The 25,300-nt window shown below is 41.7% G+C and overlaps 3 protein-coding genes across 4 annotated transcripts; all 3 read right to left on the minus strand.

The window, feature by feature from the left end:
* Positions 1–2,263: 2,263 nt before the first annotated feature.
* Positions 2,264–4,970, minus strand: LOC133899911 (xylan O-acetyltransferase 13-like). 2 transcript variants are annotated; one of them, XM_062340946.1, is made up of 6 exons: positions 4,830–4,970; positions 4,212–4,736; positions 3,517–3,691; positions 3,227–3,435; positions 2,916–3,074; positions 2,264–2,796 (listed from the first exon to the last, which is right to left on the minus strand). In XM_062340946.1, the coding sequence occupies exons 2-6, from the start codon at positions 4,667–4,669 to the stop codon at positions 2,448–2,450; spliced, it is 1,350 nt and encodes a 449-aa protein (XP_062196930.1). In that variant the 5' UTR covers positions 4,670–4,736; positions 4,830–4,970; the 3' UTR covers positions 2,264–2,447. The 2 variants fall into 2 exon arrangements, with proteins under 2 accessions (XP_062196930.1, XP_062196929.1); XM_062340945.1 differs by lacking the exon at positions 4,830–4,970 and having other exon boundaries at positions 4,212–4,784.
* A 6,742-nt stretch (positions 4,971–11,712) lies between these two features.
* Positions 11,713–12,807, minus strand: LOC133900785 (LOB domain-containing protein 12-like). Its single transcript, XM_062342022.1, has 2 exons — positions 12,569–12,807; positions 11,713–12,310 (listed from the first exon to the last, which is right to left on the minus strand). The coding sequence occupies exons 1-2, from the start codon at positions 12,743–12,745 to the stop codon at positions 11,909–11,911; spliced, it is 579 nt and encodes a 192-aa protein (XP_062198006.1). The 5' UTR covers positions 12,746–12,807; the 3' UTR covers positions 11,713–11,908.
* Positions 12,808–22,680: 9,873 nt separating this feature from the next.
* LOC133900719 (protein DOUBLE-STRAND BREAK FORMATION-like) lies at positions 22,681–24,887 on the minus strand. The gene is made up of 5 exons (XM_062341942.1): positions 24,783–24,887; positions 24,500–24,713; positions 24,049–24,192; positions 23,532–23,673; positions 22,681–23,159 (listed from the first exon to the last, which is right to left on the minus strand). Exons 1-5 carry the CDS (start codon positions 24,866–24,868, stop codon positions 22,984–22,986), a joined length of 762 nt encoding a protein of 253 aa, XP_062197926.1. The 5' UTR covers positions 24,869–24,887; the 3' UTR covers positions 22,681–22,983.
* Between the last annotated feature and the right edge of the window lie 413 nt (positions 24,888–25,300).

A 25,300-nucleotide genomic window follows, 5' to 3' on the forward strand; every position in this document is an offset into this window, starting at 1 on the left:
CCAATCAGGGTGTGTCATTTTCTTCCTCTCTTTCAAAACTACGACAGGATCTCTAACATTGTGCTCTATTTACTTCTCTTAGTCTATTTTCAAAATTCGGCCATAGTCTCCGGTCCCTACTGCCGCCTATATGAATCAATGGACAACAATCTCAACTTCAATCATGCACCAATCACCTCCGCGGATGGGCGTCGGCTATCTCCGCTCATCGGCTCGTACCCACCTCATCAACATCGGCAGTCTCAATTGATTGATGATGACCATCTCCTCAACACCATCCATCTCCACATCACACGACCACATGAATTCAATCATAGTGTATGCAAATCATATTTTTATTATATTATATTCTTTTACTTCTTCGAATTGTTATATCATGGATTGATTTCCTGTGTATGAAACACACGTGCAATTGCTAGTATTTATAAATTAGCCACCACTATCATTATGAAAAATAAACCCAAAATACCCATATATATGTTTTCCTATTACCAACCTCAGTCACTATTAAGGCCAACAAAACAAGCATCCTCTTTCGGTCTCAAGGTGTAGAAATTACCATGTTAATCAGAGAAAAAAAGAAATCAAAGTGTTCCATTACATATTTATAAATTATCCACCACTGTCATTAAAAAAATAAACCCAAATTATCCACGTATTTGTTTCTCTATTACCCACCTCTGCCATTATCAAGGCCAACAAAAGAATTATCCTCATTCGATCTCAAGGACTAAAAATTATCACGTTAATTAGAGTGAAAAAATCAAAATATCCCTATACATATTTATAAATTAACTACTGCTGCTATTAGAAAAAAGAAACCCAAAATACACATGTACATGTTTCTCTGTTACCCACATCTGACATATTAAAAACTGGAGCCAAATGCTGGCAAAAACGCCAAATAAATCTAGAGTTTAAGTTAAGAATTATGAAATCTATTCAGAATATGATGCTAATAAGCTCACGTTGGCAAGAAATCCATCAATGATACGAAGACAACATCTGGCGGACGGGAGTCTGCATACGAGGTATATTTTGATTATAATACAAAAGGCCCATGAGTCATCTCATCGGATAAACTACTATGAAAACAATATGTTGCCGGATTTGACGAGAAGGCAGTGGCGATCCGACGCGAGGGAGCGTTTGCACAGCGCGAGCAAGCAACTAGAGATGAGCTTCGGTGGCAGACAGATAGGAGGAGGAGGAGGCTGAAGCATGGCCGGACGTGAGGAGACAATGGTTTCTTCGCAATGAGGTGATGACGCACAAGCACGGCGGTGAAGGGAAGCTCCTTCTCGGCATCTTGCTGTTCAAGGTGTTGTGCACGCGCTGCCGGTGATTGATGAGACCAGATGAACTCGCCGAGTAGGCCGTCGTATGGCCGCAGAAGGGCAGCTCGACAAGATCGCTGACTCGATGGTAATCAAGCAGATGAACGAGAGCTCGCTGCACAGGATCGCCGAGACGGCAGAGAAGCGCCTGGCGGACTAGTGCCTAAACCGGCTGGCCGTCCATGGCCGACGTACGTGCTGTGGAATCTCAAGTACTGCAGGCGACGCACTTGAGGTAATAGAATTATGAAAAACCGGGTAATACAATTATGACGGTGAAAAAGTGGCAAGTATTGCGGAAGAAGATCTTGGTATGTGTGAGTGTGATAAAATGGGAATTCAGTATCTAGATGCTTGCGGAAAATTTGATGAATGCGTGTATGTACACGATGTCTAGATTGTGGCCTGATAAGTACGGAGGTCTCGGCCTAGGCAAGATTTTTTTAAAAAAATTCTTATTTAAAAAATATAAAAAAAATCCTTGGGTAATGGTGTCTGTTAGCGAGGCCCAGTCCAACAAGTTGGCTTGGCTTGGGCCTGCTCCTCCAAATGGTAGGGCCTGGACCGGTACCCTCCCAAGTTGGGTGGGAATCCAGCTGTTCGCACTAGGGATTCAAATTTTGCCAAATTTTCAGTGAATTTTTACGAATTTTGTGAATTTTGAAGAGAAACGAAATATCTAATATCAAAATTTTCTTTCACTGAAATGTACGACTCATAGAGAAGAGACAAAAAGTGATTGAAATTTCACGAATTTCGATTGGTGAACGAAAAAAAATTATAAAACAAAATTGAAATCCCCGGTTAGGTTCACGCAGCCATGGAGGTGGCGACGGGTGCTAATGCGCGCAAAAATTTCAGGGACATTTATGACAGCTATTAGATTCGTCTTGGACATCTATGACTGCTGAAAAGTGTTGTTTCTTGTTATGGCAAATTTCTATGTTTGTTTTTTCAGAATTCGATTGCTCTGTCTGATGCCAAGAACTGGTCTGATACACACTATATGTGCTTTGAGTTGTCCTTTTCTCTCTACATGTAATGTAATGCAGTCTGCACCAAAGCAGCCTAACCTAGATATGCCATTTGTACATAATCTGGCATAGTATGTCATTTGTACATAAGGTAGCCATACAAAAACTCGTTCCAGACATCGGGAACACCGGGGAGGCACCAATGCGTGCAATCCGCATAGCTGGCTGGGTTTGCAATCTGTTCTTTCGTTAGAGGAACGAACTGTCTCCTGTACACCGTCGGATGCCCGTCCTTGCGGTAGTCAGACAGCTCCGTGATGTTCAGTATCTGAACATGCATACCTTTCGGCTCCAATGTTCCAAAATACGACTTAGCCATGGCCATCAAGCTGTAATCTGTAGTTGCGGCTTTGTATCCGATTTTGTAGATCGGCTCCGTTTCATTAACACATTTGTTGCTGTCTTCTCCACCCCAGTCGCTAGCCCTGAAAAATACATAGATCTTGCATCACTTTGATACGAACACCTGATGCCATGGAGATGTAGGTTTTGTACTCTTTGTGTTGTGTTGACAGATTAAATGATGCAAGGGTATCTCTCTCACCAGGAATGTGTAGGTGATGATCCTGCGAAAAAGATTCTAGTCTTGTTCTTGTCAATATTCTCTCCGAGCCACTCGGTTAGTTTCTTGAGAGCTATCTCGAAACCATCGATCATTTCCATTTCGTCTAACCTTGCATCACCATCTTCAAATGAACCGTACCTGCACGTACAAATGATGCTACCCAATTCATGCATCTGGAAACTTTGTTAGTTTGTATTTTCTTTATCAGTTCTGACAACTTTTTCTGATATGCGAAACTGACAGTGTGGTACCTACTATTGAGTAGCTAGGAAGGAAAGAAATGTACTTACATGACCTTCATCCTCATGTCATCCTTCTGCTTCCTCCACCACAGGTAAGAATTGAAGACAATGATGTCAGCATCCCTCCAGGCACTGGCATGCTTCTCAATTCTGTCTGCCCTTATGATCCGGTACTCCACCCGGTGGATAATGGGGTTGTCACTGTTGGACTCCAGCAGCAGCGGCGACCAGTAGAAGTCTATCGTCGCATTGTATTCCTGAAATAATTTATGTGTTACAAATCATCTAACCCAAATTGTTGGTGTTCTGTAGCCTGTAGATTTGTGAAGGAAACACACCAATGCCTTGAAGGAAATGAGTGAGCCATTGAAGACACGCGTCTTGAGCCTGTCATCAGGTATAGAGGCCTCCACCATGCACACCAGGGAAACCCATTGGTTCCTGTTCACCGAGTCACCCACAAACACCAATCTCTTGTTCCTCAGATTTTCAAGCAGCTTGGTGGCGTCGAACCTGTTTCCACATGGCGAAATTCAGACATCATGTCATAACCTAGAAATTCAAACACCAATCTCTTGTTTGGTGAATGAGTGAATGGTATGCCAGATGTTATCTCCTTTCTAGCCTTTCTGGCTTTTGAAATGGCATGGATAATAAAACAAGAAGTAGATGGAGTTTTTCTTCGCTGCTTAGCTCCCTTAAATGTTTGGTTTCTTGTTGGCCTCTACAATCAGATCAATTTTGCAATATTAACAAGGTAACTGCTGCTGCTGTTGTTCTCTCTCTCTCTCTCTCTCTCTCTCTCTCTCTCTCTCTCTGTGCAGTACTATACTGTGTTTTTTTTTCAGTTACAGATTAAGTGAATGTTTTCCTGCTTCCACAAAACTATTTTTTTTTACTACCCTTGAAAAATCTTAATTCTCTTATACTGACACAGCTTGTTGTTCTGGTCCTGCACCTTCAGATATGCTGGAACATTTGGGTTGACAAGGACAAAATTGAACTAGAAATACTCCTACTGTAATAATCATACCTCGGAAGGTCGCATCCATGGGGCTGCCATCTCCAGTGCTGGTACATGACATCCTTCCTGCCATATTTGTCGCAAGCCACCTCGGGGAAGATGAAGGCGCACTTGAGCCCGGAGTACAATGGCCGGGACACGTTGTCGTACACCCACCGTCCCCTCGACCAGTTGCACTCCTCCTCGCCGGCGTCACCCGCCTCTGTCGCCCCTCTCATCTCTGGCTCCTGGTGCCCAGATGCCACCTTCGCCTGCATTCCTTGGCGCCCGTGCTCGACCGCCATTTGCATCTGCGCTTCCTGGCCTCTGTCGAACAAGAAGACGACGGAGCTGGCTACGACGAAGAAGGCCACTAGGAAGCTCACGATGCTCCTCACTCCAACCGGAGCTTGGAGCACCGTCATCTTGCCACCTGCTACTATCGCCTTGGGAGTGGCCTCTGCCTTCATCCTTTCTTGAGAAACCATGGTGCTTGCTGCTTAGCTCCCTCTCTTATTGTGCACCTCCATAGTCCCTACAATGGGAGCAATGTACCTGCACATGGCCCAGGTCCAGAAAAGTAGTATTACTCAAGCAATCTAAACACTGACGCTTGGGCTAACCACAAAAAGGAAGGCAGTGTCTCACGGTTTGGAATGTGGTGGTGAAACTGAAACCCCACCATCATCGGCAGCCCTTTTGTAACGAAGAATTGAGTATGTTGCCCCTTTTAGTACGGGAACTGAATAGGCTTGTATATATAGGTGAATGTTTGTTCGACTGTCTTCTGAATTTGCAAGATTTAAGAGGAGTATCATGCATTCATGCTTGTTCCATATTTAATATAGGCCACTTGTTTGTTTGCCAAAAGCAAGAGAAGGACAAAATATGACAGAAGGTAGAATTGCTTATTTCGGTCCGGGTACCGACAGCTCTGCCAGTCCCCTACAGTATCACACCAACCATTATTAAAACTCTAACATGGCATTTTTGCCTTTTTCGAGTGTTACAGTGGAATATGGTTTGATCTCAGTCAGCAAATTATCTCTAACAGAGGCTGCAAACCGTATTTTACTTCGCTACAGTAAAGCATGATAGATGAGGGACATCCCAAATTTGAAAACAGCTCCCGTAACACTGTTCACAGTGTATGCGTGTGGGTCTGGGAAAGAAGGAGAGTATGTAAGGTAGGAAATATAGTGTCTGTTGAAAATAAAAAAAAATAGAGGATGCTGTAATAGTGTTATAGGGAATGAATTTTTAGAGTTTCTGTTGGAGATGGTCTAAAAGAGGAGAGTACCAAACTCTTTAGAGGTACTTACACTACATGCGAGCACTCAGATTCGAGCCTGGATGAACGGCTTCTTAACCGGAGGCTCCACCAACTGAGCTATCGCTTGATAACCAAGAACATAAATATTGATCATATCACTTTGAAAATATAATATTTGCTACTCAAGAAAAGGCGACCGCCACCAAAGAAATATTTTGCGTTCTTCCTTACCTGGCATGAACAATAAGCTAATCTAAAGCCATTAAAGATCCTAAATGCAAATCCCATTGATGTTCGAGATCAAAAGTTTCAATCATAGTATTATATTATCGATTGTATTCTAGTAAACCAATATATGCCTTCTTTTTTCTGAGGACTCTAAGAGATTTTAGCATTCCTAAGTTTTGAAGCATAAAACACTCCCTGCAAATCAAGTGGTCCATTCCGTCCAACAATACTACACTTGTAAATAATTTGAACTTGATATGATCAAATTGGCCTATCGGTGCATAAATCAGAGAAAATTCAAAATTCAGTTGTGTGCTATAAGGTACTTGTGAGTCATCCGGTACAGACTTTTGGCTTAAATGTGTATACCAAGACCAAACGGACTATCAAATTGGGCCATCAGGCTATCACTATCAGTGCATCAATCCAAATAACTGGTGTTAGAATGCTTCTCTTTTCGGCATGGTGGTGTGTGAATCAGATATTTTTCTTCTTTTGATATACATAAAGTTATTGGACCATCAATTATTGGCCCAGTCTTTTATCCGCCTTCCTTTCCATCCTTTTTTTGACAAAAAGGTACGGTCAGATCAATATTATTGCAATTGGTAGGACATTATGATTATTCATTCCGATGCAAGTACCTAGAGGTAAATGACTCATCACAAATCAACACATTCTAGCATCAATATGGTTTGATGCTGAATCTTAATATGATCCTACTGGGTGCTAAATAATAGCCTCGTTTGCAATATCTCGTTTCAGCATAGAATAAAATGAATGCCTCCAAAGACCAAATGAAGGGTTAGGTGAAACTCGGTAGTGACATTTGCTTTATCTTGTATCCTAACTTAGTCTGGTGGGGTCTAATGAGAATGAATGGCTGTTGAGTGATATAACATATGTGGTGCCAATCTGATTTGCTATTGCCATTTTCTCAAAAATTCATTCTGCCAGGTATAGGTATGGAAAGCATGAATACTGAGCATCAGCATTCAGCAAAACTTGGGGAACAAATGGCTGCAGGACTGGAGGATGGTACAATTATTACTGCTTTGCACAACAGCTGATTGAACCTTAGAAGGCTAGTAAGATCTGCAGTAGTAGTTGGCAACCTAATGCTGGTCCACATGATTCCCTACGGATCAGAGTTGCTTCCTGCATAAGTCCAAGAGGAAGAGGCACTGCAACAATTATTTGGGTGTCTAGGTATTTTCTTGTCATGAATGAGAGGCAAGGTAAAGGTGTAAGATTGAAGCATGGATGAGCTAGCAGTTTAAGGCACGTATTAGTTGGACGGTTTGTGATGTTATTGCCATGTTACCGACAAATGCACCCCGTGTTAGCATAAACAGAAAGGAACTTTGATTTGTGATCCTCTACCAAAGTAATTAGTCCACAGCACAGCGGTAATATAGCTAGCATATTGGTAGGTTGGTTCATAGCTAGTTAGGAGGTGACTGACAAACCTTTGCGTATTCTTTCGGTGTCATTCCCAGTTAGAAGTTTGTTACTACCTACAAAATAAAATCACTAGCATGTGGATCTTGCATGGTACTGAATGTTCTAGAATGCTATTTCTTGCATCAGTGTTCACATGGAATAAAGCGATATACTAGTGATGTGTCAAATGATGATGCAGAACAATGCAGGGAGAAACCTGTACCTGGTCAGTTTGATGAATATTCACTGCAAGAAAATGGCATGACACACGAATATACTTTCAGGGCTAACCAATCTGGAACACTGCAGCTCTGCATGAGTGCCGCTCATGCATAAGATATTCAGATGAGATCAATACCATGCATCTACAAGGGGATTTTCCATCCCTGCTTGACTGGCAAGTCGGCAGCGTGCAAGGATATACAGAAACTCTACCAATTGGCTGGGGTTGGATTTCATCAGACGAATAAGCTGGAAGAGCAACATCTAGCTACAGTGAGCATGTTGTAGAATACTGTTTCTGCCACCTAGGCTGATGCTGCATGCACCCGGACGCTGAGTCCATCAAGGGCCTGCCCTACCTACAACTAAAGTCAACAAGGGCAAGCAAAAAAGGTACTACCACCATGCATGCCTCAACCACCTCACCAAACCATGTTTATTTAGTCCTACACACAGATTGAAGTGTGGGACTCAGAAACATTATTTAGCATCGTATCTTTTCAATCCCACCGACGATGTGTGCACAACAATGTGCTTCAAACGTTGATCAATGCTTTTCCCACTCGTAAGTCGTAACATGCTGCTGCCATGCTATGTGCAATTCAGCCCAATCCTGATCAAATTGAGTCTGTTATGATCAGATTGGCCTATCAGTGCTTTTTTTTCAAGAAATAAAGTTTTGGTCGGAGACCATTACAGCGCAAATCGTACTGGCCTATCAGTGCATCAAGCAGGGTAACTATAAGCTACTTGAGTTGTGAGCCAGGCGCTACAGATTTTTTGGTCCCAAGTGTGTGTACATCGGTACATGCGTGCATCAGAGAAGGGACCATCAAATTGTCCTATCTGCAGTGCATCATCAATCTGAACAACTGATGTTGCCAGGACGCCTTGGATTTAATGGATACCGACCAATCCACGACAACCAGGTACGTACAAGTAAACTATTCTGTTCAGGAATCGCTAGACTACGTTTTATTTCATCGGTGAAAACTGTTTGTAATTTCGTTACTGTCGAGTAATGTTCTGAAAAAAGAATCGCTAGACTGAACAGGGATCTGAATCTACGCACAGAAATCACATGATTTTCCAGAAAGTGCGCACACAGAGTTATGTATAGTCAGCCTCCTCCTCGGCTTATTCAGGGAGAAGAGTCCAAAAGAAGAGATGTTGCTGGGCTACATACATTATACATTCTCTCTCGGCCCAGTTCTGACTCCTGTGCTGAGCTTGCATCGATCCCTGCCTACGTGTAATTGATTTGGGCCCATCAAGACTACAAAGTAAGGCAACGTCAGTAACGACATAACTAGTGAAGTAATAAGCAAGAATAAATGTGTTAAAAGTCTTTTACTGTAAGAAACCAAGTTAAAATATGGTTTAGTTTATTTGTGATGAGTGATTGATATTGGTATTTATTTGGTTCTATAATTTTCGGTTTTGTATGAGTTTTGATGTGATTTTAATTGATTTGTGATTTCATTTGAGTATATTGATTATGGACTAACTGGAATTAGAGTCAGAGATATGTATTTGCTTGTCTCATGGTGTGCAGGTGACGGATGCAACTTAGCGATCGACGATAGGTGCTGGTGCCGGACAATCAAGGAGGCCGAGCAATCAATGAGCTGAAATTTCAGCATAGTGTGATGTCATTCTTCTTATTACTAGAGAGATAAAATTCGTATACACATGCTTATCTGATGAGGTTTCGAATTCTCTTGCCTCTAGATAATAAACTTGGAGAGTTTCGTTGCTCAGTGTTCATCTTTTCTTGTTTCTTTACAAGTTATGATCATTCGAGTGCTAAGACATATGGATTGATCTTAAATGGAACATATAGTTCATATAACATCCGTGGAGTTATATTGTCTCGATTTTCTCTTGTTAAAATTTTTCTCTATTTTTACTTCCGTTTGAGTTTTGAGGTGTGTTGGGTGATCTAAATGGGAGAAGATCATTGATTTAAAAAAAATTATTGACATATTTATTCATCTCTCTTTAATCGTCGATCTCATTTCTACACACTAGTTATGTGCATCCCATATTCCCAAAAGATCCCACGAAGAACAACAAAAGGACACAAGAGTGTAAAGCAAGAACAGGGCCTGACTGAGTGAGGGGTTGCTGTTTCATCTTTTCTTAACCATTCATTGATTGATCTTAAAATATTACTGAAACGGTTGGTTGGAGCAAATGCTATCTGTCACATTATATACTTAATTACTGTGGGATGAGTCACGTCGTCACAAATTGAATTAACACAACTGTTCAGAAGGCCAAACAAAATCCACCGTCTGCATCAGCTTAACAGCTATATATACTTTCTTCCTTCAAAGAAAGAAAGAAAGACAGAAAGAAAAATCTAACAACAGAGCAGCCTTATCTGATTCTAAATGCACATGCTACCAAACAAATTACGATTGATCCTTTATTTATCTTCTGGAGAGGGACTACGTACACATCACTAGATGATTTTACCCCTGTTAACTATATGATTTTTATCGACATAAATAAGTCTTTACCATGTATTTCTCAAACAAGTCCTTTCTAGCTTCGCAATGGTCTGTGGTCATACGCAACAATTAAAAATCTTTAGTGAAGCAAAAAAGCCAAAACCCGTACAGAAGGTGTATTCTTATAATCAACACCGTGGGGGCTACAACTGATACTTTGTTTGTCCTAGATTTAGACGATTACATGCATGCACCTTGACAATATCATAACCAACCCAATCATTGCGAAAGATGTATAAATAGTAAAAGGCTTCATCTCCACAAATCATTTCTGACAGATCCATCAGAGCAGTTCTTAGAAATCGTTCTTTTCTGAAGAAAAGCACAAATTAGGTTTGTCTGTGTTGGTTTCTTCATGACACGAGGCACTCAAGTATTTTAAAATCAACTTATTCTACTGTCATGGCATTTATCAAGTAGCATAGTGCAGGTCAGAGATTAGGGAAGCCAGGTAAGGCCTAGTGCAACAACCAGCACAAACAGGACACATGCCTTATGCACAAAGCTTAGGAATCTAGTAGGTAAGGTCTTACATTTTGATCGATTAATCTTACAGTTCAGTCGTGGTTTGAAAAAGGCTTTGTGAAGCTTCATGTCCAGTTGTCCACGAACAAACTATAGGGTCCTACTGTGCATACCATGTGAATCCAAATGCATGAGTTCACATCGCTGACTCTCAGCAATAGCGTCTGAAAAAGGCACCTCTGGAACTTGGCATGCAACTTTGGACATGACTTTACTTCAGAAGATGCATCAGTTTTGTCTTAACTCTTAATCGATCTTTGAGTAGAAATGGAGAGATTATGATGTTCATGGGGCCCAATTAACTCTTTCTCTTAATTTTCCATGTTTTCAGATGTTAGGAATTTAGGATCTAAAAGGCACAGATTTAACGTGAAAAAATCCTTCAATTTGGAGACAAAAAATTACAGGAGATAAGCTTGTATTACGATGGCTCAGGATACAAGTACAAGAGTTGGCCTATATTTATAGACCCTATTCGGAACGTATCTCACTAGGAGTCTATCTATAATTTAAGACATAATATTCTAACAAACCTCACATTGACTCAAAATCCCTATAAATATATCCCTAAAAAATTATCTCCGAAACTCCAAAAGGATAAACAATGAATATGATCACTTAGTCTTCAAACACTTCATACGAAGCTAAATTAAGCAAATAATTAGTAGATCTCAACGCACATCTATCAACAAAGCAGACGAATAATTTGGGCTTTCACGAATTCATAACCCCAACAAAAGTCTGGGTCTGTGCAACTGACCTTGTCATTCAAATTGGAACAACGCTCAATCATCAAAAGCATAGCCAAAATATCACCCGCGGTGCTGAATAAAAACTTCAGTGAAGAACTTATCTCATGAATTATATATGCTCCATCTAAAACACAAAACTCAGCAAACAACGCTTTTACAAGAGTAAATTGCATGTGTGACCATCACGTACACCAAACTAACAACCATAAAAAAATATGAATTCCATGACATAGTCATTAACGGCTCCTTTGAAACAATAGTCCGAATAAAGGCATAACATATAATTAATGGAGTATAATAATACTTTGCAATAGACCTCACGAGTCAAAAAAAAAACATGAATGCACTTAATGTAGTACTAAATGTTGTAGTATCTATACAACATACTCTGTACTAAACCTCTCTAAATGAGCGAATATAGCAAAACCATATTGCATCTGCAATACCAAACGTGGTAGTATCTATTAGAAGAAAAAAAAATTCTCTCATATTCCTCCACCTTGACTCAATCCAGTGCAAAACATTCACTTCCAAGTAACAAATTCTAAAGAGTATTTGGAAACCATCAGGCTGATACAAATTATGTTGTTGAACTATCCATAACGATTAACTCAAAACGATCTAATAAAATACTATCATAATCTCTCTTCAAAACAACGCGCAGAAAGGCCTAAATATAATAGCACCAATAATAACACCAAGCCAGAAATGGAGACTTTTTTTTCTGATCGACAAATGTAAGTACATAATTCATGCCCAGAGTGGCCCTTACTCGTGGCATGCGTCCTGCAGCATGATTGCAGTGCTCCCCGCGGAACCTAAGTTGCCCAGCATCTGCTGCTGATGAACAGCAGTGCTATTCAATGTGTTCATCATCAGGCCATTCTGCAAGAGCAGGCTATGGTAAACCTCGCCATCCATCTGCCGCTGCTGCTGAAGTTGTTGCTTTGCCGACGCCGGTGCAGCGGCTGGATGTCCATTGCCTTTGTGGTTCATCTGGACGCAGAGGATCTCGGCCTGCGCGAGGGCTAGCTGCACCTGGAGCTGGGAGACCTGCTGCTGGAGGTAGGAGATGGCCCCGACGCAGCCATAGACAGGGTCCCTCATGCGCGCGTTGGCCTCGTACACCAGGCTGCTCACCGCGTCGGCTCTCTGATGAGCAGGCAGCTCCTGGAATCAATGGCCCATGGACGATACGTTAGTTTGATGAGGTATGATGATTGAGGGATGGAACCATAGTCACGTAATTCCCAGGTCAATGAGGTCGAGAAACACGGTACGTTACATGTGAAAGATTTTGATAAGACGGAGACTAGATTGTTACTGCATTCTCGGAACGGGACGACGTTCCCGGGACGAGGAACACGGTATGGTTCTAGGTTCCCGCTGGCTATGGATGGAACCAATAAGAGCAAGCAATCGAATAACCTGCAGCATCTTGCTGACATTGCTGGCGCCAAACACCTTGTGGACGATGGCAAACTTGTGGGGGTCCTCGGGAGGGAAGTAGGGCGCGAACACGCACTCCTGCGTGCACCGCCGCCGGAGCAGTTTGCATGACGCGCACGGCGAGCTGCTCCCAGTCCCGCTTCCGCTCCCGGCCATGGCAACCTCTGTTCTGTTTGCTCACAGGGGTTTGGAGCCAACAGCGAAGAGATAGAGAGAGAGAGAGAGAGATTGCAAAGGGAACGGGGGAGATTGCCGGGTGCAGGGCCTCAGCTTTTATAGAGCCAGAGGAACAAGGCAGGAGGTCTGTCGTAGGTATGGACGCTGGAGAGGCAGTTCAAAGCTCTAACCAGCCGGTCACGACAAACATGACAGATACTATTATCATGCTAATAAATCAATGAGCTTCCTTTGTGCTGGATCACATCTTAGGGGCTGTATAGTACTAGTGCTGGCAGAGTGTGTACTGGTTTATGTTTTGTTTGTCTGTATATATATTTTGCTAGAAAGAATGGTAAAGTCATAAGGGAGTCTTCAATGAAAACTCCGGGTTAAGGGGTCCGGTTCTTAAAAAAAAGATTGATTCGTCTGGTCGCAATTTTTTATAATCGAGAAAATCTTAGCGCCTCAATTAGCTAGAAACACCAAGGCTAAACATGCACGGCGCAAGCTGGTCTACGCGTTCATGGCATCTTCTGCACATCTTCCACTTGCTGCGACCTGGAAATTCTACCTTCCGTTCACTTCACTCGGCACTGCCGCCTGGCTACGCTAATAAGCTAGAAGAGAAGCTGACTCTACTTCTTCTAACCAGACAGAAATGTGAACTGCATGTAATTAAACACTATTTCAAACTCTGCCAAACCACGACTATATTAGATAAAAAAAACACGACTGTATTGTATACATTCGTCATGCATGTCTAATAAGGAGAGTGGGCCTCCACTTGTTGGGCTGTGTCATGTACAAGTGAGAGAGAGGGTGACACGTGTATCATGATCCGGAGCGCACCAGCAATTGGATGCAGACTCAACAACGACGACCCCCTATTTTACCAAGATTTGTCTCCGGCTTGGATGACAGGATAAATTCGCGCTGGAGCAACACTACAAAACCGTATCAATCTAGAAGGCACCTTTTCAATTGTGTAATGCATACACCGTGCTTAATACTCCCTCTTCTGCAATATTCAAAATACATGATGTTTTATGATTTCAATATTTCAAGCTAAATTTAGCGTAATTATTTTAATTTTACCCTTCCATTAAATAACTTTGTTCTCAATACAAATCTTATTTCTCATACAATAAATAGTATTTAAAAAAGATAAAATAGTTATTTTATCGTTTACCTTAACACTTGTATTTATCTTTAAAATATTATCTATTTTGATACAGATAGAGGAGTAAGTAATTTGTTGCACGGAAAAAGAAGGGACGACAATAGATCTTGTAACAGGATGTAGATCTAGAAGCGTTACAAACTAACGGCAAGTCCCAGGAGGAGGCAGGACTTCTAAAGAAGGTTGCTGCGCTGCGTGCGTGCACGTGCGATTGTTATCGGAAAGGCTTCCCAAGTCTGAAGCCTAATATGCATGCATGGCATGTCATGGCAGTCAAGTACAACCGCGGCTGCCCAGACCCCCACCGTCAAATAAGCTGCCGACAGCCTTATAGATTGTGATTTTAAAAAGTTAGATTGTGATTTTAAAAAGTTAGGCCTGTTGGTTTCGGTTGGGTTCTGAAAAATAGTTTATAGATTTTGATTTTAAAAAGTTAGATTGTAAAAAATTAAATTATGAAAAGTTTTTAATTATAGATTCTAAAAATTTTAATGAATATTTTAGTAAAATAGATTTTCACAATCTATCCAAAACTAGTTTCTCAAATTCTCACAATCTAACAAACGGATTGTAAAAAGTTATAGCAAAAAATTATCTATTTATTTTAGCTTCGAATTATAAAAACTGAAAGTCACGATCCAAAGTCGAAACAAACCGATGAACCTTAGTTTCATAAAAGTCTTCAGATATTGTTCCAAGTCAAATTCGATCCACCACTTGGTGCTGCGCTCACCCACATGCCACATAGATGGCCACATGAGTCACGACCGAACTCTCACCTCTTGTACTGCATAAAGTGCATATCATGTTTATGTTCTAAACTCTTTACATAGCAGCCCAAGCGTCAGACCCCGATTTTAGGGTTCTATTATGCATCTAGTAACAATCAATAGGTTGATATGCATATTTTTAACAGATTAGCATCATAGTTACACTTCGATTACATTACAATACTATAACAAAATCTTACATAAGAATTACAATATTTATTTCATTACAACAAATGTCGACAGACTGAATAAAAAAGAACAACGGTAGATAAGCCTAATGCCTACATACAACTTAGGTGTGAACGAAGCCTTATTCTGCTACTTGTCATCATCTCTATTAGCTAAGTCGAAGTTCGGTCCTTCATCTGAATTCAACAATACTCAGCAAGTCCTACCTCAGGAGATTATAGATGTGTTAAGGGGTGAGACAAGGATAAGGCCATATGGCTTAGGTCCTATTTGGTTCAGTTTCTGCTGGCTTTTGCTACTCAGAAGCAGAAAGCTGAACCAAGCATACCGCTTCTGGAAATAGCTTCTAAGAAGCAAAAGCTGCCATTATTACTAAAAGGCAGAAGCTAGTCTAGAGGAGCTTTGTAGCTTATGAGAGATGATGTTCTGAGAGGTATTATATATATATATATATATTATATATTTTATCCGTATCAAAAGCCAATTCAAAAACAGCTTTTTTGTAATCAGCTTTTCAACATTACTTTTTAGAAAAGCCTCAGCCTAACCAAACAGATCCTTAGCTTTAGCGGAAAGACAATTTCTTTGCAAAGTAGGTTTCAAAGAATTTAGAAAAATCAAGGTTATTATCCATATTTAGGGTTAATGGTCCAGGGGGGGGATATATCCATCCCGCTAGTTCCCAAATTTTATAACTGACAGACACTTAATTCTCACCAGTTCACGGCACAAACCCGACAATTCCAAAACACGAACAAGTTGTCCACTCACGCATCAAGGAGGTACTCACTAAAGGCTAATAATTGTGTGGCCAAAACTTCGCGCATCCGTGACCGCGGACACGGCTATCCAGATAGGTTACGCTCTGTCATGCGGCGGTGGGCTTCACAACGTGTCAGCAAGTGCTCGGCGCATCGACTACGATGGTGGTGGCTTTGTGACGCTCTCGATTGCATGGTTCGACGGGAGGACTCGGAATGCTAGCGGCCGCAGCAACAGAACAGCTTGGGCAGAGGCTAGGAGAGCACCATGCGCGGGCACGTTCGCATGCGGGCAAAACGCCATCATGGCACAACAACAAGGTGTCCAGGCGCTTAGCGGCAAGCCTAGCGTGTAAGTGCTCACGGGGTGCCTCCTAGGCATTGACATTGCATACCGGTGGGGAGAGAGAGACACGGTTCCTCTAACGTATTGCACTGCTACTGTACATCCGCTAACATGCAAACCTGGGGTTCTACGTGTTAGTGGGTGTGCAGTACATTAGAGGATCCCATCCGGGAGAGAGATTTAGATCGGGAGATGGAGACGAGAGGAAGGTGACGACATTGTATAGTGTTGTGGGCCGGTGCGAGCAAGGCAAGCAGGAGATGGGATTGAGGAGGTGTTCGTCCAGGCCAAGAAAAAGAAAAAGGAGAGGGAAAAATATAGGCTTTAGCTTGGTTAGAAAAGGTGGGCTCGACCTGATAGGAGAAGGGATGGAGGGAGGGAAAGAGAGGAGGGAACTGAGTTGAGTCGAGAGGGGTTTTAGAAACAGGTTTTTTATTTTTAGGAAGAAGCAAAGTTCAAGTTTGAAAGGAATTCAAATTTGAACTGCCGACAAAAACTCCAAATAGAAATCCAAGAAAATCCAAAAATGCAGAGTGTGAACTTTGTGCAAGTTTTTGAAATCAAAGTTTAAATTTGGTGGTTTTTAAATGCTGCCAAAACAAAGGGTGCTACACCAAGTATCCTTGAGCATGCAATACTGGAACATGCAACGGACATGTCCTTTCCCCGACACGACGACTTGTTCCCATCTAAACACTTCCAATTGGATATACACAGTCTATCTGCACTGGCGGGGGTGGGTGATTTGAGTTTGAAGCGTGCGTTGTCGGGGCAGAGGATGTGCTGCAGGCCCATTTGTCAGTACGAGCTGTCTCTGAGCAAGGGAGGTGGGGTGGTGACGGACGACCACTATCACCGCCAACTCAGATTTTTAAAGTATTCAATGAAATGTAGCTAATGCCTTGTGTTATGATAATTGTTCTATTGTGCTCATACCACCTTTCCACGGATAAACAGAGCTCGTGACCGTTCTTGAAAGAAGACAATAATAAAAAGATCAACATTTTCCCAAGGAATAGTCTCAAAACGAAATAAAGTCGTCACAATTATTGTTTAACAACACTCAGCAGTCAGCACTAGAATTTTAGTTTCACATGATTAAAATGCAAAATGTGTAAAGCATGACAGCTGTACATTATTGCTCTGAACACGACAATGTTCAGCAAATATGGAAGATAGCAATTTACTTTCACAGTGAAAATAGCAACGAAGGAGGCGGACACTCTTCGTCCTACGTTGAATCATATGCTCGTTCATGAACTTCGCATTTTATCTCCAATGCACTGAAACCACACCTAATTAAACTTAAAGAAAAAATTTAATTGTACAGAAATATGCTAAGCAAAATAGTACATAGCTAGAAATATTTCATCTCATCTACAAAACAGGACTCGAGGATATATATATATATATATATATATATATATATATATATATATATATATATATATAGGACACCTATTCTATACTCCTAGGAGTATGTACTCCCACATGCAATATACCACTTAAACAAACACTTTATACTCTTTTATCATTTTTAGTATACTCTAATACTAATTCTAAGATACTCCAATATGAGTTGTATGAAAAAAAATTCAATGTTAGCCTTTCATTTTTGCTATATACTCTTTTTTATACATAAAAGAAGTATATACGCAAATTATGATAAAAATCATGGAATTTCATAAAAATTTTCGTGGGATTTGTATTGTAGTATCTTATAATTACTAATGAAGTATATTTAAAGTGATAAAGAAGTATAACACACGTGACTAATGAAGTATATTTAAAGTGATAAAGAAGTATAACACACGTGTAAAAGTGGTATATGAGAGGTGAGAGTACATACACCCAGGAGTACATACTAGTTTTCCCATATATATATATATATATATATATATATATATATATATATATATATATATATATATATATATATATATATATATATATATATATATATATATATATATAAGCCTATGCGCAATTGCTATTCGCACTGCGCACATCCTCCATTTACAACCCGAAACACTGTGAGTTACAACTTGTTAGGTAAACCAGTTACAACTTCACATCCAGAAATGTATAATTGCAACACGATAAGTAAATCAGTTACAACTTCACGTCCAGAAATGCATAATTGCAACATGAGAAGCTAACACTGTGAGTTACAACTTGTTATTCCCACTGCGCACATCCCCCAGTTACAATTTGAAACACTGTGAGTTACAACTTGTTAGGTAGACTAGTTACAACTTCACGTCCATACATGTATAATTGCAACTCGAGAAGCTAACACTGTGAGTTACAACTTGTTATTCGCACTGCGCACATCCTCTAGTTATAACCCGAAACACTGTGAATTACAACTTGTGGGGTGTGCGCAGACATGAACTACAGTGAGCATACCTACAGAATATATATACAATGTGTGTGTGTGTATATATATATATTATTTTGTAAAATAAAAATAGAAATTTAAATTGGAGAAAATATATTGGCTAACTAATTTTGCATTGTAACTATACTTTTTTTTTCACATTATAACTAATTCATGTAAATCCACAAGCAAATACATCCTATGTTTAAGGGAAAATTGTTCAGATAGCACTCCCACCGAACTGGTTTTCAGACATACCATCCTACAGTGCCCAATTACCAAGTTAGCACTGGTTTTGACCCGTTTCTTACCCGTCCTACCACTCCGTCACTTGGTCGAGCCAGCCACCATCTTCCCTCCGATGACCCCGACACCGCGGCTGCCATGCTGGACACGCGCCTCGCACCCGATGCGCTCATCGACGCGGTCCTACCACTGGTTCGCGCCTCCGCGCGCCGCAGCTAAGGGACATTGCCTCCCTTTGCGCACGGGTGCCTTCACACGCCAGCTGGCACCCGTGCCGCAGATCTCGCGGAGGGGTGAACTCCATGGTTCCTTCCACTTAGGCCTCGACCTGCAGGCCGTCCCGTGCTGTGGAGCCCACACCATCTCGATCTCGCGCCCCCGCCGCCATAAGATCTAACGTAGCCACAATCCTCTCTCTGCTCTTCTGTGAGAAACACCAGCATTTCTCTTCACCACGTGAGCACTTTAGACCCAAGCAGCCCTGTCTTTCCCCAATCGAGCAAGAAGAAGCACCTTCTTATTCCCCAATTCGAGCGAGGCAGTTGCATACCTCCACCCAGGGTCGCAACCCACATGGGAGCGCACCAGCCTGGAGCTCGCCGACACGAGATGCATTGTACGTCCTCGCCACCGGACCTCGTACGTCCTGAAAGGACAATGATGTCGCCTAGAGGGGGGGGTGAATAGGCGTTTTTACAAAAATTCAACCCTTTCTACCGTTGGCCTAAACTTGCAGCGGAATATAAACTAACGAGTTTTTCACAAGAGAAAAACCTAAATATGCTAGGCTCAACTAGTGCACAATCACCCTAAATAAGTGTGGAAATTACAATCCTAAGGTGACAAAAATTACTCAATTCTAGCTAGAGATATGCAATAAAACTTAAATTGAAAAAGGCTGAAAATACTGTTCATATGCCTGGAATTACTGTTCATCCGGAGACTCCGGTGTAGTCCGGATACTCCGGTGTGTACAGGTCCGGAAACTCCGGTAAAGGCCGGATTCTCCGGGTTCTGTACAGAACAGAGCCCGAAACTGAATGAAATGGATGTGTAGAGAGTTTTAGCTCAAACCAAGTGATATCGTGTGTTCCCGGAGATGATTCCAAGTAAATCCACGAAGAACCTACACTCAAATACACACAAACAAGTAGATCAAGCAATATGCACAAAGATTTGAACAAGAACTCAAAAGTAAAGAAACAAGATAGGAGACACAAGATTTGTTTCCCGAAGTTCGGATTCACCACCGTGAATCCTACGTCTCCGTTGAGGAAGCTCCAACGAGCCGGGTCTCTTTCAACCGCTTTCCTCGATCCACTCTTGATTTCTTCACTTGCGGAGGCGAAATCGAGCCCTTCACAAACTTTCCCGCGGCTCACCACGAGCACGGGAGCTCACCGGCGACACCTAGCCGGCTAGGAGGCTTCACCTCCAAGAGTAACAAACGCTTCGAGAACTTCTTGTCAAGAACTCAAGTGCTCAAGATTGGATTTTAGCTCACTTGCACTCAATCTTCCAATCTCTCAACCCAACTCACTTTTTTTCTCAAATCACACACTAGAATGGAGTGGGATGGAGTTCTTTTGGCTCTAAAAAGTGTTTCTTTCGTGCCCTTGCAGCAGCCCCAAAGGATGGGGTGAGTGGGGTATAAATAGCCCACTTCAAAAAACTAGCCGTTGGGCTCTTTTTTGGAACTTACCGGAAAATCCGGCCTACACCGGAGTCTCCGGCCACTCCAGGTACCGGAGAATCCGGTCTTCACCGGAGTCTCCGAGTACAGCACAGCTGACCTCCGAAAAACGGCGATAACTTTTGATTCCGGAGTCCGATTTCGACGATTTTGGACTCTATGGAAAGCTTATTCAGAGGGCTACACATCCCAACTGAATTCATGACCTAAAACACATAGGATCAAATTAGGAACACTCCAAGACCCATTTTGGACACTTCCGCACTTTCCGCTCCGGACTCTTAACAACAAACTCTCACTTTGGGTTTGGTTGGGAACTCTTGAGCACTGAGACGCGACAATTAGCTCACGTTGCATCCCTCTTAATAGTGCGGCATACCTATACTCAAATTCAAAGATAAAACTCGTTTGAACCACTTTGAGCATTTGAAAACTTTCAAGTACCGCTTCTTTTTCTTTCAAACCTTGAGGGTTACCAACTTCCATATATTCTTCACTCTATCTCTTCTTGATTCTTCATATGATTGATGTGAATCATCCATAGCTTCACATAGCCTCGCACGGTCCATCGGCGCAAAGCCTTCACTCGCTCTTCACCACCGCCTTGGTCCTTCGGCGCCAAGCCATTTGCTTGCCCTTCACCACGGATGGTCCATCGCAGCCGAGTCTTGCTTGCCCTTCACCGTCTTGCCATAGAAAACCACTTTGTATTCGACATCTTCAATGAATTCATTTTTTCATATATGGAGTCCACTCTTGTTCTTCACTCTTGGCATATATGATTTCAATTCAACTTATGCCTTTTTATGGATCCTAACCCCAACTCACTCTCAAGCACAAAGTACATGGGTTAGTCCATAAAACCTAAATGACAACATTTATACCTTAAGTTACTTGATCTCGAAAAGTAACTTATTAGCCTTCATGCATATTGTCAATCTTCATATAGAACCTAACCCCACTCATTCTTAAACACATAGCACACGGGTTAGTCCATAAAACTCTATTGACAAGTCATACCTTTAGTTACTTGATCTCCACAAGTAACTTAGCCTTCAAGCTTGTTGCTAATCTTATTGAGCTTATTCTTCTTCTCATGAGCATCACTAAAAGCTCATTTACTTTTGATGCAATTCTTTGAACTCATGGCATTTCTCAAAGAATCCATGCTTCATCATTTATGCATCTCCTATGGAATAACCTAATAGCAATTCTCAATACGATTGTTAGTCCATAGGCATTGTCATCACTCAAGCTTCTTCTTCTTTTTATGAGCATCACCAAGAGCTCATTTATCTAGATGCATATTTTAAATCTTCCCATTCACCTAGAGGTCATGCATGTCTCTCATCCATGCATCACCTATGGAACAATCTACTAACAAACTTAACACCATTGTTAGTCCATAGGTATTGTCATTAATTACCAAAACCACACATAGGGGCTAGATGTACTTTCACGTCCGACGTTGGATCCGAAGATGAGCTACGCAGAAGGCAGCTGACGAGCTCGCCTCGGCTAGGCGGGACCACCACAAGGAGTCCTGGGCAAATATCAATGCTAAACTAGTAATCAGGCACTGTAGGATGGCATGTTCAGTGGAAGTCTAAGCCATTTCTCATATATTTATTTAAGTAAAAAAAAGGATTAGATGAATTACTGGGCTGTCATTTCCAGCTCGTCTCTTGCCCTACATACCCTCTCGACTCCCTCTCCTCGCCCCAGCCGTCGCCGCCCGTCCTAGCCGCCACCACATCCTTCCCAGCCGCCGCCTCCTCCTCCTCTCCCCTGTCGCTGCCGCTGGAGTTGCCATCAGCTAAAGCGAAGGTGGCGACTCGGCAGAGAAGAGTCCGATGTGTGTCACACCGTGTCAGACGCAAGTCAATGCGCGGGTACGTGTGGACTCGCCAAAAAAAATTTGGATACATGTGTCCAGGTAACACTGTGCACATACGCAGTTAAACATTGTAATAATGCAATCACTAAACCTTTTACAGAGAATATGCCAATAGTCTGATGCCACGTAAGAGTCCTAATTTGATGAGATTGACTTTCTATTAAATTTTAAGCTTAAACAACAGATGTGGTCTACTCACAATTTTTTATTTCAGGAATCCAATGCTATGAAAGTAAGGGAAAAAAATGTAGGTTCTATTTTGGAGGACGGATGAACAGGGTCTCCACATAGAACATGCATAACTGCAGATTACTTTAGAAAATGAGGACGGCTGGCATGCACATGTTACCAATGCAACACCCACGTACCCATTTTTGATAATCAGATGAATGCAATGAAATAGTATCTTACAAAAAGATTTAAAGTGGCCCTATGTTTTTTATCAAAGCACTAATCACTGCAGTCTTATAGAACCACATATGAAGGTATGTCATTTAACGAATAAAAGATTAATGGTGGGAAGGTAACATCTCGAGCTATCGAGAAGGCCCCAGAAAAAACAATGAATAAGAAACTGAATAAAGTCTATATCGTTCTTATGTCCTGCAGATGTTAAACTAAGCACTAGACTGAAGTAAAAAGGTAAAGTTAGGAAAGAAATAAGCAAAAATAAGGCATAAAATTCACCTCTTACGGTATCTAAAAAAACAGCTCCTACGAAAGATCATGTCCGCTCTTCTCGGTCTTGTGGAAGATGACACACTAAGATTGCTTCAAATCTCGTCCAAGTTCCTTTCTTGACTACGAAGCAGTTTCTTTATGTTCCTTGTTTTGATCCCTAACCTAAACATTGAACTTCCTGGCAGTTTTGGTTTTCCTGGTTGCAAATTGCACTTTTCATGAACACCTGAAGTTCTCCTTTTCATGTATTCAGCAGACTGTGTCTGGACTGTCACAGAAGAAGTATTAGTTGGAAAGCTACTTGGAAAAATATGTTCAGACATTTAAAAGATCTAAGAGAAGATTCAGTGTCCTGTGTTGTGAGTTGAGGTATGTTCAAGAATGTTATGTTTAATCCAGCGTAAACACAAATGTGCTCAAAATCAGACTCAGTCCCCCAATTGTCCCAGCTAATGTTTGATAAAACGAGCCATTAGCTACTCAAACATAAAGGAAGACATACAAGCAGTCAGATTATGGTCTATATTGATTAAACATGTATACAATGTTTGCATTTACTTTACTTGTAAAATTAAAGGAAGTTCAGCTTCTCACTTTCTCTCCATGTAATTTAAACTATTCATGGCATTGCAAAACTCACCAGAATGTTGTGCAGACAACGACTTGGCCAAGTTTTGGAGTCCTGTTATATTATTGATCCTGTCCTTCTCCTGGATTGAATTAGCGGAATCCAAGTGCCTTGCGTGGCTGGGACGAATGTGCGCAAGAGCATTTGCAAAAGCCTAAATTTTTTAAATCAGGTTAATGTCATATCCTAGAGTACTCACCGGTAATAATAACAATATTACATGCAGTCATGAAGCACCTTTCATCACTTCATTCAAAGAATGTGCTAAGAGATGATACTTTTCCAGTTGAATAAGACAACCAGTTTCAATTTAGGGTATGAAACTATGCTGTATGAGTTAATATATGCTTAGATACATTTGGTAGAAACGTAGCTCTTCAGTGATCTGATTACACAGGCTACAGTAATGCTTCTGCTTTAAACTTGCAAATTACTACCGGATTGTGCAATTAAACTTGCAAATTGACTGCCAACATGCCAACCGATAAGAAGAGTGAAGTGGCAATATGTGCAACTCAATAAAAATTACCTTGGACGCAATGGTGTAAAACCCATTATCAAGAGAATCCTTTGCAAAAGTTAACCACTCGTCATGGGACACTTGCAGATGATGGTCATCGGAGTATTTAGACTCTCGCAGAACCAGGGCTTCATACTTCATAGCAAGGCAGCTCTAACAGTGTACAAGAAGGCAATTAGTGAAGTAGTAGCAGAGAACAGCGCACAACAAGCTCTGTTGACAGAAGGCAACATGATGCTTTCAAGTCACAACAGGATAAATAAATGATAAAAGCATCATGATTGAAGAATGTTGCTTGCTAGTTTGAATCAAACATGCTGCAATTTGAACCGAAGCACAGAAAGTGCACCCCAAATTGAAGCAAACCCCAGAGCAGACAGTCAGAAATACTAAGAAGAGTGCATGGTGTACCACGCTGTAGGGACAAACCACTAATTCCATTGTCTTCATCGGCGCTCACCTCGACATCGCCGACGAGGGCGAAGGCGCGTGCGAAGAAATCGGCAGTGGCGAACCTCCTCCCATCCTCCTCCACCGGACCGGTGGCGGGGAACGCCTCCACCGCGCTCGCTCGAAGCAGACACCGGGCCTCTGCGCGCGTGGCGAGCAGCGCGGGGACGTCGCCGCCGGCGGAAAGCGCGGCTTCCAGCACCCGGAGCTCCTGATCCCCAAACCTGGAGAGACGGAGGAGTTGGAGTGGAAGGTTGTAGAAGCTTTGTGGGAGGTGAGCGGCCCGGGCGTACCTGTGTTGGGAGAGGCAGGAGGCGAAGAGGGAGAGGGGCTCGGGGATAGCGGCGTCGCGCTCCTCCTCCTCCTCCGCCGCCACCATTCCGTTGCGGCGAGCAAGGTACCCTTGATGATTTTGAATTTCAGTGGGACCGGGACGGAGGAGGATTTTGTTGGAGTGGGATGGGATGGCTGCTGAACTGAATGGGCCGGGCCATATCTGCTCTGCCGACCCGGCCCGGCCCGGCCATGATGAAAAATGGACGACCAGAGCTTTAATTTGATTTTTTATTTCTACAAAATTGCAAATATATGTGTCTTTTTTGAAAAATTACGAATCTACATTCGTGTCGCCGTTGGAAGTATTCTGAAATTTGTTTTTTTCTCATTGTATAAATTATTTTTTATTAAAATTAGATTATAGCATCTTTTACATCATATAATTGTTTTTAAAACTTTTCATGGTATTTCGATAGTGTTTTGAATTTTAAGTATTGGAATGTAATATTTTTATTTTTAAATCTATCTTAATATT

Source organism: Phragmites australis, chromosome 19 (assembly GCF_958298935.1).
Source record: "Phragmites australis chromosome 19, lpPhrAust1.1, whole genome shotgun sequence".
Taxonomy (NCBI): domain Eukaryota; kingdom Viridiplantae; phylum Streptophyta; class Magnoliopsida; order Poales; family Poaceae; genus Phragmites; species Phragmites australis.